Source organism: Leiobunum rupestre, chromosome 8, assembly GCF_980474605.1.
Source record: "Leiobunum rupestre chromosome 8, qqLeiRupe1.1.hap1, whole genome shotgun sequence".
Lineage (NCBI taxonomy): Eukaryota > Metazoa > Arthropoda > Arachnida > Opiliones > Sclerosomatidae > Leiobunum > Leiobunum rupestre.
Window position 1 is genome coordinate 36,554,451 of NC_143391.1, and position 17,105 is coordinate 36,571,555.

Below are 17,105 nucleotides of genomic sequence, written 5' to 3' on the forward strand. Positions count from 1 at the left end.
CCGTGGTACCCACTCTCCGCTTTTCACATGTGATAATTACCGTGGTACCACCTCTCCGCTTTTCACATGTGATAATTACCGTGGTACTCTTTTCCCCATAGTAAAACTACCCCAGTAAGGCCCTTCTTCCCCCTTTCCCCATGTGATAATTATCGTGGTACCGATCTCTGCTTTTCCCATGTGATAATTACCGTGGTACCCCCTCTCCGCTTTTCACATGTGATAATTACCGTGGTACCCACTCTCCGCTTTTCACATATGATAATTACCGTGGTACCCCCTCTCCGCTATTCACATGTGATAATTACCGTGGTACTATTTTCCCCATAGTAAAACCACCCCAGTAAGGCCCTTCCTCCCCCTTTTCCCCATGTGATAATTACCGTGGTACCCCCTCTCCGCTTTTCCCATGTGATAATTACCGTGGTACCCCCTCTCCGCTTTTCACAAGTGATAATTAAAGTGGTACCCCCTCTCCGCTTTTCACATGTGATAATTACCGTGGTACCCCTCTCCGCTTTTCACATGTTATAATCACCGTGGTACCTCTCCCCCTCTTTCCCATGTGATAATTACCGTGGTACCCCCTCTCCGTTTTTCCCATGTGATAATTACCGTGGTACCCCTTCTCCGCTGTTCACATGTGATAATCACCGTGGTACCTCTCCCCCTTTTTCCCATGTGATAATTACCGTGGTACCCCCTCTCCGCTTTTCACAAGTGATAATTAAAGTGGTACCCCCTCTCCGCTTTTCACATGTGATAATTACCGTGGTACCCCTCTCCGCTTTTCACATGTTATAATCACCGTGGTACCTCTCCCCCTCTTTCCCATGTGATAATTACCGTGGTACCCCCTCTCCGTTTTTCCCATGTGATAATTACCGTGGTACCCCTTCTCCGCTGTTCACATGTGATAATCACCGTGGTACCTCTCCCCCTTTTTCCCATGTGATAATTACCGTGGTACCCCTTCTCCGCTTTTCACATGTGATAATCACCGTGGTACCTCTCCCCCTTTTTCCCATGTGATAATTACCGTGATACCCCCTCTCCGCTTTTCCCATGTGATAATTACCGTGGTACCCCCTCTCCGCTTTTCCCATGTGATAATTACCGTGGTACCCCTTCTCCGCTTTTCACAAGTGATAATTACCGTGGTATCCCCTCTCCGCTTTTCCCATGTGATAATTACCGTGGTACCCCTTCTCCGCTTTTCACAAGTGATAATTAACGTGGTACCCCATCTCCGCTTTTCCCATGTGATAATTACCGTGTTACCCCCTCTCCGCTTTTCCCATGTGATAATTACCGTGGTACTCTCTCCCCCTTTTCTCCATGCGAGAATTTCCGTCGTACTACCCTCCCCCTTACCAATGCGAGAATTTCCGTGGCACCCTTTACCCCATAGTCGAACCACCGCAAACGTACGCCGAGAGAGCCACGTAACTTTAAAATCGGAACGAACCCGTAACCACCCCCCCCCCCTCCCCGTTTCCGAAACTCACAGGCCTTCTGATACTTCCCCGAACGATCACCCGCCCCCCCCCCTCCCAAATCCGCGGTGGAAAGAGCGCGCGCGCGCGAAAAGCGTCAGAAAATCGAGAAATAAGTCGCCAAAATCGGTTGACGAACCTACCTACCTACCTACCACCCAACCAACAGCTTTTTATTATATATATATATATATATATATATATATATATATATATATATATATATATATATATAGATTCAGCGGATGGCGGAAATATCGAACCTCATTTATTATAAGAATAGTACATTGTAATTCCTTCAAAAAGTTAATTCCTATAATTTATTTTTACTTTATTTTAAGTTCGTGAGTACACTCTACATCATTTTCATTAAAAGTTTTCGTCTACCACCTAGCGGTAAAAAAATTACTTTTCCAAAACCGTGAAAAATTCCAAGATTTTTCTGAAATTTACAAATTGCAAAGATCTCTCTCGTGTATCCAGAATATATAATTTTTGAGAAAAATGCCTGGAGCGATCTAATCAAAACACCTTGTTGAAATAATATATTCGTGGTTTTAGGTAAACGTCAACATACATAGTCACAAAATATTTCATAAAATGCCTATGTTTGCTTTATAATGTGTTTATTCGGGTAAATACCTAAATACTCAAACTATGTAAATCGTGCCTTTGTCCAAGTCAATTGATGCATTATTTTTTCTCCTTTTCTACATGAAAATTTTTGCAACTTACATTTTATTTAATAAAATATATTAAATACGTTTCAACAGTACAGTTCGTTTGAACAAAATAAATATGTTTTTTTTTTACCATGGATAATAAATTATCACTTTCCACGATATCACTTTGAAATCTTAATTGATTAATATCATAAATAAAAACGTTTATTTAGGCGTTATTGTGATGATTTCATAACCGTTTAAGTTTTTCGGTCCACTCCGCGATTCTTTTTCTGACTTCTATGACGAAATTTTGAAACCTAGAGTCGCTAGACTGGGCTATCGCTTCGTATGGCAGTTCTCCACTTCTTTTACTAAACTTAAAAACCGGACTATAGTAACACGAAGGGTAACGATGTTCGCATAATTCCGAGCCGACTTTCTCGTCTCTGGGAACTTTCTTGATATTAATCCAAAATGATTTACTCAAATCCCTGCGTCGTCTGAAAAATGCCTTCGATGACAGTGGTCTAAAAAGAAAATTCACATAATTGGAGACAATTACAAGAAAATAATTTCGACCACGGAATATATCTGGCATGAGGAAACTAGACCTTGATTGTCTAAGAATACATTGATTTTACCACAAGTTCATAGTCCTAGCTGTTTCACATAAGCGTGGTGCTCCCTACTTTCGACAAGTTAAAAAAAATTCTAAGCACCATTTTCAGTATGACGACACGTATTTGGGTGACTTCAGTACGAGCATAAGTAACATAATAACCATATGTATGACATATTCTATTGTTTTAATTCTAACTTTCTTACCGAACTTACTGACACTCAAGCCCAGCACCGACTTGGGCCGTTAGTAGTAAGTTCGGTTATAATTTTTTCTAAGGGTAATTATGACATTATGCTACTTATCGTACAATCCATTAGACTTAACACGTACTCTGACTTATCGACATTGTGGAAGCGTGCAGGACCGCCTTTCCTAAAACTGTAAACACTTTATTCAAACAAATTTACGACGAAAACATTTACTCTGCGCATGTGCAAAAGTATCACAAGGAGCAGCCATGTTTAAAAACAGGAGTAGAGCATATACTCTTTTTTTAAACATGGCCGCTTCTTGTGATATCTTCTCACATGTGCAATTGCTGTTACGCCTATTATCCCCGATAGTGATAGGAACTTAGGAAGAAGAGAGTTTCGCGCTTGCTAAAGAAATTCAGTAGCACCTAAAAATCCCTTTATCAATTTGTGAGTGATAATCAGTGGTGTAGTCCTAAAATAACAAGAACCGGGGCGCTACCTGGGTACAGCCAACTTCGATTACGCGCGAAATCGAAGTTGGCTGTACCGGCAAAGGATTGTATTTAGTTTCTGTTTAGCGAAATTATGCATCAAGATGATATTCCGGATAGCTGGAAAGAGTCACGTGTTACTATGGTTTTCAAAGGAGAGGGAAAGGCTGAGGAAGAACTCAGTTCCTATCGTCCTATAGCAGTAACGTCGGTCTTCTACAAAGTGTATGCCATACTTTGGAAAGAACGTAATTAGCGGGTATATGGAAATAAACGGCTTGCTCGATGAAGCTCAGTATGGTTTTCGAAGAGGTAGAAGGATTTCGGACAATATTTTTGTGCTTTCTCAGCTGGTTAAACTCTATCAGAAACAGGGGCTCTCTATTTTCTGCGTTTCTTGACCTTCACAAGGCGTACGACAGTGTCAATCATGATAAGTTGTGGAAAACGTTGCGTGACTTCGGCTTTGTCCCGAGTGTCGTTCGCCAAATTCAAAAACTGTACGCTGATAGCTCGTATATATACACAGCCCAAGGTGTTACTACTGAGGCGTTGAGGTGTGGTGTAGGTTTGCGTCAGGGGTGTCCATTGTCCCCCGTACTGTTTATTTCTTATATCAATGGCCTTGCGGTGAGTTTGTCCGAGTCGGGAGTTGGCGCTAAGATCGAAAAGTTGGAGAAGGATAAAGGAGCCTCTGTTGGCAAAGTGTCGATCCCTTGCTTACGGTTTGCATATGACATTCTTCTCTTGGCACATTCTGCGGCGGATTTACAGGAGCTGTTGGATAGATGTTCTGCTTATGCTGATTCCAAGGCGTTAAGGTTTAGCCCAGAGAAATCAAAAGTTTTGATGTTTGGAAGCTAGCCCGGTCCCCTTTACGTTGCAAAACGCCTCTTTGGAAGTGGTGGAAGAGTAAAGCTATCTTGGTGTCCTGTTCTGTTCTAACTATATGGAAAATCATGAGCGCAACCTTGTAGCTAAAGCTACTCGTCTACGGTGGGTGGTCAAGAATATGGCGGATGGATCATATAACAAATATAGTGTATCTAGGACTTTGTGGAAAGCTGTGGCGGTACCCACCATCACGTATGCAAACGATGTTCTACCATATTCCCGGGTCTCAATCACAGCCTTTGAATATGCTCAGAGAGAAGTTGGCCGTGCTGCACTTTCGGCGGGCCCTTTCGCAGCTAAGGCTGCAATTAAAGGTGAAATGGGTTGGAGCAGCATGAAGGAACGTGAAGCCACGAATAAGCTGAAATACCTAGGGCGGCTGTTACTTATGCCGGCGTCCATGCTTCCTGGCATAGTTTTTAGATCGCTGAGGCTTCAAGGAGTTGAGACCAGGCTACTTAAGCGTATGGCACAGCTTGATCGTGTCTATGGCAATGGCACGACCCGGAATACAGCGACGAACGACAGAGAATGGGCTGCTGTAGTAGTGCGAGTTGTTCATGAAGCGGCGGAGAGGCGTTGGCGTAATGATGTCAAAAGCAAGAATAATCTGAAGCTCTACCTAGTGAAACAGAAGCCACAAACCGAATCGTGTTATGATGGTTCTTGGTGTAGTGGCCTCCTGTTTGACGCTAGAACGGGCTGCCTTCTGACGGGAGAGAGGCAACATCGTTTGTTTGGTTTTGAACCGGCCTGCAAGCTGTGTGGGAATGCCTATGAAGACATCGCCCATGTACTCTTTCATTGTCCGGTTGGTGAAAGCGATGAAGATATCTTTGAATGGCGCGTGCGGAACCCGGAAATCTCCTTAGAGGAAGCCCTTGGATTGTCGAGAAATTTCCATCACTTGTATATAGTTAAACACATTCTGGTTACCTGGAGGGCTAATAAAGATACGTGGCGTCGTGAAAATATTTAGGAATTTAAATGTTTATTCGTTATATATATAATTTTATTGTTGCATACTGTAACTTATATTTGATACTTTTTAGTACTATATATTATATATTTGGTTTAATGTTGTGTATTTTTTTAAACCGTGCTCCCTTTAATTTGGTGAGCCGCCCCGATTTCAAGGGGTTGTACTTTGTATGGGTTTACCAATAAATCTTAAATCTATAAATGTACGTCCAACTTCAATTTTTAACGTGATCGAAGCTGACCGTACCTAGGTAACGATTTGAAATTGTTATGGTATTTTCCTGCGACCAAAATTTATAATAAATTCACACACCCTTTATTCGAGAAAAAATGATTTACGAAATAGAAGCAAGGCGCGCCCTGGCAAGTTGAAAAAAGAGGCAGGGCGCGCCCTGGCAAAATGGAAAAACCAAGGCGGGGCGGCGCCCTGCTTTTGAGAAAAGCACCGGGGCGACGCCCTGCCCCGCCCTGGCCCGACTACACCACTGGTGATAATTCCTTTTAAGTGGTGTATTTTACTCGCTTTGTATTTGGATGTGACATCATTTCTACGTTAATCAGTTACATAGCGATCAGTTATTATTTCGATTAACTGACCAACATATCAAACACAAGAGGTAGATCTTATGATTTTAGTTTTAAATAATTCAAAATGTATTTACTTTGATAACCCTAAGAGCAGTTGTTCTATTTGTCCACCTGAAGCTTTATCGGGATGAAATTCAAATTCGCACACCATCTTCAAAATGCAAGCGTCCTTGGGGTCCACTAACTTCGATTTTAAATAATCTGGAACTTTGGGTAAAGGTCGGGGGAGTGGTGGTAACAAGGGACTAAAGGGTGGGCCGAATGGTCCGGGAGGCCCAGGAAAAGCATATGTCGGAGATAAATAGGACGCCGCACCCACCGGTCCAAAACTTGGAAAAGGCTTGTTAGGAAAAGGACTGTGAGGAAAAGGAAAAGGTGTTAGTCCAGTAGGCGGTACGAAATGATGGTGATTGAAGGACGATGAACCGAGATGTCCAAATACTGGCGGAAAAGATGGAGCCCAGGGATTGAACTCCGGCAATGAACGCAGCGGAGCGATGCTCGGAGGAAGAATAACTGGTGGTCGACGACTGGACTTCTTCTTGGAGATTTTTTTGCGCGCTGTTTTCAAAATTTTAAGTTTTCCTTTGGCTAGTAATGCCGTTGCTAGTGAGAGCTACGTAATAAAAATTCATTCAATTAACTTCCTGAATTTAAGTATTTGCAAGAATGTGTTTATTTATACTTAGGGATATTGACTAAGTTTGACCAACGGAGAGGATTTAACGACACGCATGTGTGTTTCAATGGCTCCGTAAGACGTAAGTTTTAGGGAACTACTGAGATACAAGATATATTTGATTGTGTTTGAAAAAGAGGAGCCTACAGGCATGAGGTGGATTATCAGGGCAAGCTCAAGTAATTTTTTTCACCCGGGCAAGGGGGATTTTTGGCGCCCCTGTTATTTTGAAACTAAATTAAACTACCCCGCCCCCCGGAAAAACATTACCATGTCCGTGTTATAAATTTACGGTTTTCATGACAATAAATAATCCTTTAATCGTTTTCTAAATGCTTTGTGTAAACATATTTAATACCTTCTTTATGGTACGTAGATATTTTACATGGAGCTTGAAACACTAGGTAAGGTGGCAAGACTAGTATACCTTAAGTACATTAATTATAATGTCCATACTGAATAGTATCAGTGCCAAAAAACACTTCCAATTCAGCGACAGTGTCGGCCTGACCAAAGAATAAAAGCCCCAGTAATGGAAGATTGATATTATTGGCCGCGTGTTTTGGTTGCGTTAGAAACTTCCGGCAAAGCAAATCAGAGTAACCGGAAACAGTTAACGCAATCCAGTCTCTCCTTAAAAACGAGAGGCGCAAAAGTTCCACTAGACGGAGCTACACCTTCCATTCCTGGGGCTTTATATTCTTTGGCCTGACCGTTCCGACGGTCTCGACGGACTCTCCGCCCTGCTATTGTCGCGTTAACTGAGACAAAACTGGACTCCTCGATAAATTCCTCGGAAAAATTTTGCTCAGACTTTGCCGTATACCGTCACGACCGAAATCGACACGGTGGTGGTGTCCTGATCGCGGTCGCCAATAGCATAAAATCTTATCCAGTGCGCTCCGAGGATACCATTGAGGCGGTTGTAGTGCGACTTACTATGGGCTCCAAATGTCTGAGGGTCACTTGCGTCTATCGTCCCCCCTCGTCCAATAAGTCGTATTCTGCCCGGGTCAACGCCTTAATTGAAAAGCTGTCCAAGGGTGTCTCTGATATCCTAGTAGTTGGCAATTTCAACTATAAATCCATAGACTGGGATCTGTTACAAAACACTTTAACTCTCGATTCGAAGTTCTTGTGCACTGTGGTCTCGTGCAACTACACGCAGCACGTTCTAAGTGCTACCAGAACTACGTCTTCCTGTGAAACCATTCTCGACTTAGCGGTTTCGTCTCCCGCAGGAGTTGTTGGCGAGGTGATACACCGCCCAGGTCTCGGGGACCACGACTTCCTTCAATTCACTCTGCCGGCTCTCCCCTCAGCACCTAGACTGCCCCCCGCACCTGCCTAGCGATCTGCAAAGTGGATACTGAAGCTATCTCCGCTGAACTCCAGTTACTGTGCCTCCCAAACCAGGATATGTGTGACAAGTGGAACACTTTTAAGGCTACCCTCTCTGAGGCGGTCTTACGTCACACCCCTCACGCAACATCTCATCCAGATTCGTTGTCCCCCTCCTCCCCCCGGTCTGCCCCCTATGGAAGATATCACAATCTCAACACGGGAATCATAAAGCTCCTTCAGCAGCTTAATCCCCATAAAGCGCCAGGGCCCGATGGACTTCACCCGGCAATCCTGAAACGTTGCGCGGTACCGCTGGATCTCCGGTAGAGGACATGATTGCTTGCTCGCTCTTCACAGCCACACTCCCCCATGACTGGAAGCGCGCCAATGTAACGCCGATTCCAAAGGGATGGCCCTAAGATGATCCTGAGGAATACAGACAAATCTCCCGGTTGGCCCAACTCCTAAAGGTTGCTGAGCACGTTGTCACCTCCTCCGTCACCACGCACTTGGAGCTCCATAATGCCATTACTCCAGCCCAGCACGGCTTCCGCCGTGGTTACAGTATCGAAACCCAGCTCCACTCCAGCGTGGACGCTTGGTGCACCGGTCTGGAGACCGCCCCCCAAGTAGATGTGGTCTTCCTAGACTTCAGAAAGGCATTTGACACGGTGCCTCATCAGTTTCTTCTTTCGAAACTACATAGCTACGGCGTACGCGGCCCCACTCTACGGTGGCTAGCCTAATACCTGGAGGGGCGTGAGTTCCGTGTAGTACTTCCTGGTGCCGAGTCAGATTGGTATCCCGTGACTTCAGGCGTACCACAGGGCTCAGTACTTGGCCCTCTTCTCTTCACAATGTATGCCAATGACGTAGGCTCTGGTGTATTCTCTCGTTTGTCCATTTACCACAACGAAGTCACCCTGTCTCGAGCAATTTGCTGCCCTTGCGATCACTACACCCTGCAGCTGGACCTCGACCAAATCATGCTCTAGAGCTGCCACTGGAAGCTGAAACTAAACTATAAAAAATGCAAAGTGCTAAGCCTTCGCCGCCGAGGGTTTAAACCCACCTCCTTCGGGTAACAAGTTGAAGGCACGGCCATCGATCACATTCAAGATTTCAAGTATCTCGGTGTTACTGCCACGCTCTCCTGGGATATCCACGTTTCTATGACTGTCTCTAGGGCCCACCGAGCTCTGGGCTTCCTCAGTCGAAGCCTCCACGGCTGCTCCTTTCCCACGAAGGCATTGCCCATATAAAAACCTACGTCCCTCCGATTTTGGAGTACTGCTCAGCCCTGTGGTCCACACACACCGTGGCGGAAACCCACAAACTTGAAATGGACAACGAAAGGCCGTCCGTTTCGCCACATCGGTCGGGTACTCGTGGGACATCAGTATCTCACAAGTACTTAAGAATGTTAAGTGGCCCACTCTCACGTCGCGTCGCCGCATCAAACGTCTTGTGGCGATAAACTCCATCATCCATAAGGCGAATGGGGCTTTTTCACCAATCGCGCATACAATATCATCGTGGATGCGTTCCCCCCGCGGTTTGAAAACCGGCCAATCCTATGATATCCCCTATCTGAAAACTAAACTTCGGAAGCACGCATTTGTTCCCTCCTCCATCAAGGACTGAAACTCTCTCCCGGACCACCTGAAGTCCCTGCCAAACCGCGTAAACTTCACACGTGAAATATCTAGGTCAGCTCTAAGCTGACCTTCTCTTTTACTCTAACGTGATGAGCATCGCCTTTTGTCGGAATTAAAATACTTCAGAACTTTAGAACTTTAGAACTTTAGAACTTTAATATATGTGAAATAAAAGAATTAAGATTACGAAGAACCCGTGAGTGAAAGATAATAATAATGTATATTTTTATTTTTAACTCTCGGTTTGTTCTTAGTAAACTTAATTATTTTATTCCTTATATTAATTGCTTTAACAACTTAATTAAAACACTATTTTGCGGGATTTTTTAAGGCTGTCGCTTGCTTTTCTGCTTCAACGGCTTCTCTTCATTTCCTTTTTTTATGAAAAGAACCAGAATGCTGCTTTTTCTCGGACATCTTAATTCAATTCAACGTGACTCTAATTAATATCTATCTAACTAAAACTATTTAACTAAAACTAATAAATGGCTTTCTGCGCGTGCTCGTAAAATAGAACTAACTGTAACCACGGACACACGACAGAGTAAATCGTACCGATAGACTGCTTTGGAACTAGCCATCGAAAACGGTTTAAATGCATTTTGAAGATTGAATGCCGGTTCATAAGAGCCTAAAAAACAAATAGAATTCTTGAAGATGGCCTGCTAGTTTATTTATCATAAAGCTGGATAAATTACAACGAAATAGCAAGCAAGTACATTGAAGTACTATATTCCTTTGGGCTTCCTTCTTCTATTCTTGTAGTATCGCCCAATCACTTTTTCTTCTTCATATTATATACCCTGGTTTATAATGAAAATACCAGGAAAATGCTTTATCCGTCAGAACTATCCACTGTAATTTTATGGATAATTTACTATTGTAAAGTAAATAGTAGAGAAAAAACGTTCATCGACTATGTTGGACATTTTCGTTGGGAAAGCGATATGTATTTCTAATTAGCTAAAGGTTTTTCGAATTATGTTATGCTTTCATTAAAATTTTTCTAAACAAATCCAATTCTTGGTAAAAGGCGCTCAACTCAATTTCGGCGCCCCTCTCAAACCGGCGCCCCGGGCAGTTGCCCGGCCATTCAGCCGCCCAAATACATTCTTGGTATATGTGAGTATTTTATTTATAATTATATGCGATAAGTGTGTCAGTTATTCGAAATAATTACTAATATTTTTTACGTTATACCCCCAAATATAAGTGCCTCTGGCAGGGCAAAAAAATGAAACTTAAAAACCAAAGAGTGCATATTAGGCGTAATGCCTTAGTCTGATATTCACTAAAAATGTGTGGTCATTCTAGAAATAGCTCTTAGTAAAAATGTAACGTGCGGAAGATAGGGAACTAACACACTTATGCGAAACATAGTAATAAACATTATTTACTTCTGGTAAGGGCTACAAGCTTAGAAAAGAACCGTCATCTGCTTTAATACCTATCAACTAAATGTATGTGGAAATAGCAGAGAACTATGGAATTTAAATGTTACCAGGATTATTCAACTTTTTAGAAGGTAAGAATGAAAAAGCCTGTCCCACAATAAGTTAGACTTATCCCCTCTTTGGTGAAGAAGGGGGGTTTAATGTTGATTTATCAACAGCGCCCTCTATTGCATGAAGTCGATGATTTATGAAAATAATTAATTTACTTTATAACTTAAATAAAATAAATTAATATTTTCAGTTAATGTTTTAAAATTATGGCTATCTTTACAAGTTGTCAGATATTTTTAGACCGGTGCTCCAAGCGAAATCGTGGTAGCCTCATCATTTTGCCCTACGTCAGTGCGCACAAGCCCGGACAGTGGACAAAAACAGTCATGGGTACTACTGACGGTCTCACCCTCGACGCAAGCCACTCATCCCGACAAAAGGCGCAGCAATGGGGCGAACAGCTGTGGGATTGAGAGTGGATAACACCGCCAGCCGACACACTACCTACTTAGGTAGAGAGCCTAGCCCTTCAGAAAGAGCTCCTAATGGGGATCGACGAGCACACAGTGACCCACGTAACCCGGCATAGCTGGCACCGGATATCCCGGTGTGGCTCCAAAAGGCCGGTAAACAGGGCCACTGCGCCTTATATGGAGACCCACCGCCCCACAGCAGGCTACCCAATACGCCGAGGTGGTCAGTTTGCCTGGACCCTCTCCGTTAGCCTGAGCCGAAACCCAGTTTCCGGCCCCTACCTGACCGAAGTCGGAGGTGGAAATAGTACCATTTGACCACGGCTAACATCTCCCAGTGCGCAACCGCCCTTATGGGTTACAAGTGCCGGAACACGACTCCCCGGTAACGCCACCAGGATCTGGCTATCTTTACATACACTAAAGTGAATAAAAAGCTAGGTTACCCATATGCTATTACAATAAAAGAGCCGGAATTTGGAAAGCAAGTCGGTCTTATGGGCGCCATCCGCAAGCTAAATTTCTAAAGTTAAATAATCATAACGTTACTATGATGAAACGTTCAGCTGTTGCACGGAGGTAATTTTAAATGAGCAGACAGGTTTCACACATTCTGGCGGCGATACTTCTGACAAAAATTTGAGCTACGCGGGAAGCCTATTTCTACTCCGCGAAATCCATAACATCTTACCTTGGCAACTTTTAGCGATGCTAATCCAACAAGGCCGTTGAATGGAATACTCAATTTAACTGGCGCCCAAACATATGTGTGTCCTCCCGAAGATGCGAATGGAATTAGATTCGGCGCTACCAACCACAGGCATACCACCCACATGGACAGATCCATTTTCATTTTTCTATCATCGGGATGAATTTAGTCATACAAAACATGGTATGTTGAAGAAGGGTATACCATCATGTTGCGTCGCTCTGCAATATTGAAAGAGTTAGAATTTTTTATATTATTATAAATTACGTGAAGTATTGATTTAAACCATAATTTTTCAAACTCTACTGTTATACTTTCCATGTTCAAATTGGTAACTTTTCATAAAACCAAGAGTAGCATAATTATTAATTTACCCATAACTATATCAAACGGATTATTTTATTAATATATAATATTCTCAATAAAAATATATCAAAATAAAGTAAAGAACTACACTCAAATTTTTCAACGCCTAAGTAAACATTTAATTTTTAAATTAATTTTAATTTATTTATTTATTATAATATTTCTTTTCATTTAAATTTAAGTTGACATTCATTTAAATGAATTAAGGTAAAAATGGAAATTACGGAATTTCATGCTTGACGATATACTTTTTTATAGATCGTAAAAAACACATTATGAACTTCTGGTGATTCATCGAAATGTGAAGGATTTGACGCGTAATAGAGAACAGGCATACGAAAAATAACAATATAAGAGTATGACGCGAGGGTAAATGTCATAATCTACATCCTTTCATCAAGGTGAGGCGAAAAGTCATTTCATTCATTGTACTTCCGGGAATTAAATCGACTCGCTCGCTCGTTTACCATTTTAGTTCAAAGCATTATAAGGCTGAACATTTGGTTTTATATTTCGACCGTCAGTATCTTCGTATCGTTTGATTTTAATCCAAGGCGTAGCCAAATTCAAAATGCTTTCAAAATGAAAATTAATGACGCCTAAAATAATGAAGAATGTTTAAATAGGAATATGAATCTAGAGGTAAAATTGTTCAAATTTGAGCAGCATATAACATTTTTCGCAGCTAGGCGTCACCAATTACCAAACATTTTAACTACCCAGAGGACCAATGGTAACGAGCGAATTGTAGTGCAAATTAGGTATAGAGTAATGGCAGTGCTACGTCACACGACGTCATCCATGCTTTTTCTTAGTCGTAAACAATTCGCGACCACAATGGCAGGCCATGGCCAAAGCTACGGAGTGCTACTACTCAATAACAATTTAGGTATTATCTCCGAAACAAAATACTAGGCAGTCTCGAATTTGTCAAAAGTCATAGGAGGGAGCGGCCATTGGAACCTTGAGAGGGGGGGGGGGATGCAAAAGAAATACTAGAGGCTATATTCCCTTTAAGTTTGGCAAATTTTGAATGATAAGGTAAAAAACTTAAAATATGTCTGAATTGACGATATGAAAATGATGACGAGTAATGGAAAAAGTTAGAATTCTAGTTTTTTTCATAACGTTAAAACTACGACAACAACCGAAATATTCCATGATAAAAATGTCAAAAATCTTACCTTGAAATCGTTTTTGCCTGCGATTTTTGGTATATCTTCAGATATACAAGACGGCACCTTAGTGATTCGAAGATTCCACAGGAATACTTTAAGAATCGGAAATTGGGTCAGAATAAAGAGGCCGTGAACCCATAAACGATGCCCGGATCGGTGGAAAGACTACTGTTAAAAACCTCTTTGGTCGGGGGGACGACACTTGTTCCGATTTAAGATCTAACATCCGTGTTTTTAGTAGAACATTGCCCGAAGGAGCCAGTTTACGTGGTAGGACTGTCAGGTTATGTATTATAATTTTTCGAGGGAAAAGCCGGCTTATTGGACCGAAGCAAAGACTATTTAAAGAAATTTTCCGTGGCAATAAACAATTGAGCGTTTGTTTTACTATTAAAAAAATGTGGAATCGCCGTGTTAATTCAGTGAATTACAATGGATTCAAAGCTTGAATTCTTATAATAAAGGGAAAATTGAAGTCCTTATTTATGGCGGATCACCTAATATAACGTTAAAAACAAGTCGTAGCTCGTGTTAGCGGACGATTTTTTTAATGTAGAATATAAATATATAAGTCCTTATGAAAAATTCGTGGGTGAAACGTGTATGGTGAACAGTTTTGCAAATTACGAACGTTTCTAAATTATTTTTCAAATTACTAAATTACAAATTTTTTAAATTTACTAAATTAGGTTTTGTAAAATAAAAAATTACGAAATTACTTATTGCAGTATATTATTCAATTAAAGGAAATTACTAAATAACTTTGCAAGTTAGTTTTTTTGTAAAATAATAAATTTACCTTAAACAAATCGATAAATTACAATTCAAATACTTATTTACTTATTGTAAAAAGTAGGATAACGTTCTAATTTTTTAAATATTAACATTATACTTTTCGTTAAATACTAAATTACAAATTAAATTTGTAATGAGTTACTAAATTACAGGGCCACACCGCCCTTTAAAAAACCTGTAGTACCTCTGTCCGTCCCTCCCGAGATAACAATATTTTTACGATTTGAAAATGACCAAAATAACACGAATCGAATTTTTTTCCAATACAAGAGCTCTAGTAAAAATAAAACTCTCCTAAATTTCTGATAGACTACTCTGAAGTCACCAGAAAACCCACATTTGCAACTTCATTTCTAGAAGTGAATCGCAAATCTGAATCTTCATTTACTATATCTGTTCCTGAATTATAAAATAATGTGTATATGTTCCTGAATATTTGATTTTTCTCGAAAGGTAATTAAAAATATTTAATTATTTTGTTTGCTAGAACGGATATTTTCACGGTTTTGTGGGTTTAAAGGGCAAATGTGCGGTCGGCCGTTAGTTGGATTGTATTGATCATTTTTTTCAAATGTACCGATGACCGACTGCGAGTTAAAATTATACTGTGAAGTTACTAAGAGTTATTTGAGGAAAACACAAAATTTTAAACATCACGAGAATCTCATCACTTTTTACACACAATCCTAAGGATTTGTATGTATTAGTTTCACGTACAGTTTAGCCGTTGCCGATGCCGCCGTGTCGTGCATATCTCTTCAACAGTTAGGGCTAAAAGAGTCAATAATATCTCGTTCGAATGTACATACATCGCCATTGATAGCCTTTCATAAAGTTTTCAAATCGGAGCCCTAGAAGTTGGGCATTTGCCCAATTTACTATTTTCGGTGGTTTCGCTTTATGTGGTAGATATTTTATTTTATTTTTAAAATTAAGTCCAATAACGTTAAAAAAATATTATTGGATATGTTAGGATTCAGCGGAGCTACAACTTCGGTTATATCAGTAAATATTAAATTTAAGTATAGTTTTCGGGGTAATTTACGGGACCCCAATTTTTGTGGTTTTATACTTTCGCCTAAAAATCTACATACAGCAGTGGCGTAGCTGAGAACTCAGAGGCCGCCCCGCAAAAATCTCTATGAGGCCCCCTTTTTAATTTTTTTATGGTTAGCGCCCCCCCCCCTCCCCGAAGCTCGAGGCCCCCCGCACCGCGGGCCCTGCGGACCATCAGCGTATCAGCTACGCCACTGACATACAGTTCCTTAATTTAAGTCCGATTTTCATGAAAGTTATATTTTTGAATAGCTGTGGTTTACATATAACCTAGAGTTGCAAATACGTTCCTTAATTTTAATTCTAAGTAAGGTTTTTTTGGCAGCGTATACGGACCCCCGCAATTTCCAACATTGTAAATCCGCGTGTTTATAGAGGTCTACGCGCTCGTTTCCCTCTAGCGTTTTTCAAGGCCGTTCAGAGTGCGCCCGCGCTTTCAACGTATGACGAGAAGTAACAATTAAGTATGACACTGATCGACCTAGTCTTCGGCGTATGACCAAAAGTAATAAGTGTGATACTCAACGTAACAAATAAGTGGGACACTCAACGTAACAAATAAGTGTGATCAGAAGTAACAAATAAGTATGTGAAACTGATCGAACTAGTCTTTGTCGTATAACCAGAAGAAATAAGTGTGACACTCAACGGCTGACTAGAAGTATCAAACAAGTGTGATCAGAAGTAAAATATAAGAGTGACACTGATCGAAGGAATCTTCGATGCTTTCAAAGTATGACTAGAAGTAACAAATAAGTGTAAATACAATTATGTGTGACCGTGAATATATATTGGTTGTGATACCGGCGTTGCAGGTTGCTGTGAATAGCTCAAACAAACTTAACACATTAGAAGGATTGTGTGTATTCTGACCGTCGTACGTCTGGTTTTTTCTTCAAGTAATCAATGTAACATAAAGTCGGCATCTGTGATCGAAATAGTCACAATAACGTATATAAAGATTTTCCGACATTTAAATAAAATAATTTTTCAGACGGCTTCCGATCATAACCCGAAAAACACTATTCGAATTTGGTCATTCCGACTCAAAATAGTCACAATGGCGTTGTTAGGGTTTTTCAACTTTTATTTTTTTGTATTTTTAATTCGGCTTTTGCTCGTGAACATCAAACCAACCTTTCTAAATAACACGTGCTACCGGACATGCGACGCGTGCCGCAATTAAATAGAAGCGGAAAAGCCCCCTACTGTTACGTAGCACCATTTTCGGAAAAATCTTGTTCATGGAAAAGACCCCCACCTCCCAAGTAACATAAATTCTCAACTTTCCAACTTAAGTCAATTTATTTATAGTTTTTTCACTATAAAACTAATCATACTATAATAAATGAGAAAAACAAGGAGAAATGTATCACAAAAATTGGACGTCTTCTATCGGGCTGCGCTGTCCTTGCATAATTGTCGTCGGGTGCAACAACCAAAATACCGCGATACCGATAACTTAAAGAGA

At 41.0% G+C, this 17,105-nt stretch overlaps 1 protein-coding gene across 1 annotated transcript; it reads right to left on the reverse strand.

Moving 5' to 3' along the window:
* Positions 1-2,042: 2,042 nt before the first annotated feature.
* On the reverse strand, positions 2,043-12,724 carry LOC149933312 (uncharacterized). Its single transcript, XM_090156367.1, has 4 exons — positions 12,576-12,724; positions 12,222-12,460; positions 6,006-6,547; positions 2,043-2,688 (listed from the first exon to the last, which is right to left on the reverse strand). The coding sequence occupies exons 2-4, from the start codon at positions 12,381-12,383 to the stop codon at positions 2,409-2,411; spliced, it is 984 nt and encodes a 327-aa protein (XP_090012493.1). The 5' UTR covers positions 12,384-12,460; positions 12,576-12,724; the 3' UTR covers positions 2,043-2,408.
* Between the last annotated feature and the right edge of the window lie 4,381 nt (positions 12,725-17,105).

What these genes read in the sequence shown, in the direction of transcription:
- LOC149933312 (XM_090156367.1), bottom strand. Translation starts at nt 12,383, where the DNA reads ATGAAAATGGATCTGTCCATGTGGGTGGTATGCCTGTGGTTGGTAGCG. An exon ending in CATCGCTAAAAGTTGCCAAG is followed by an intron (nt 6,548 to 12,221) that starts GTAAGATGTTAT and finishes TTTATTACGTAG; the next exon opens with CTCTCACTAGCAACGGCATT. An exon ending in CTGCTCTTAGGGTTATCAAA is followed by an intron (nt 2,689 to 6,005) that starts GTAAATACATTT and finishes TTTTCTTTTTAG; the next exon opens with ACCACTGTCATCGAAGGCAT.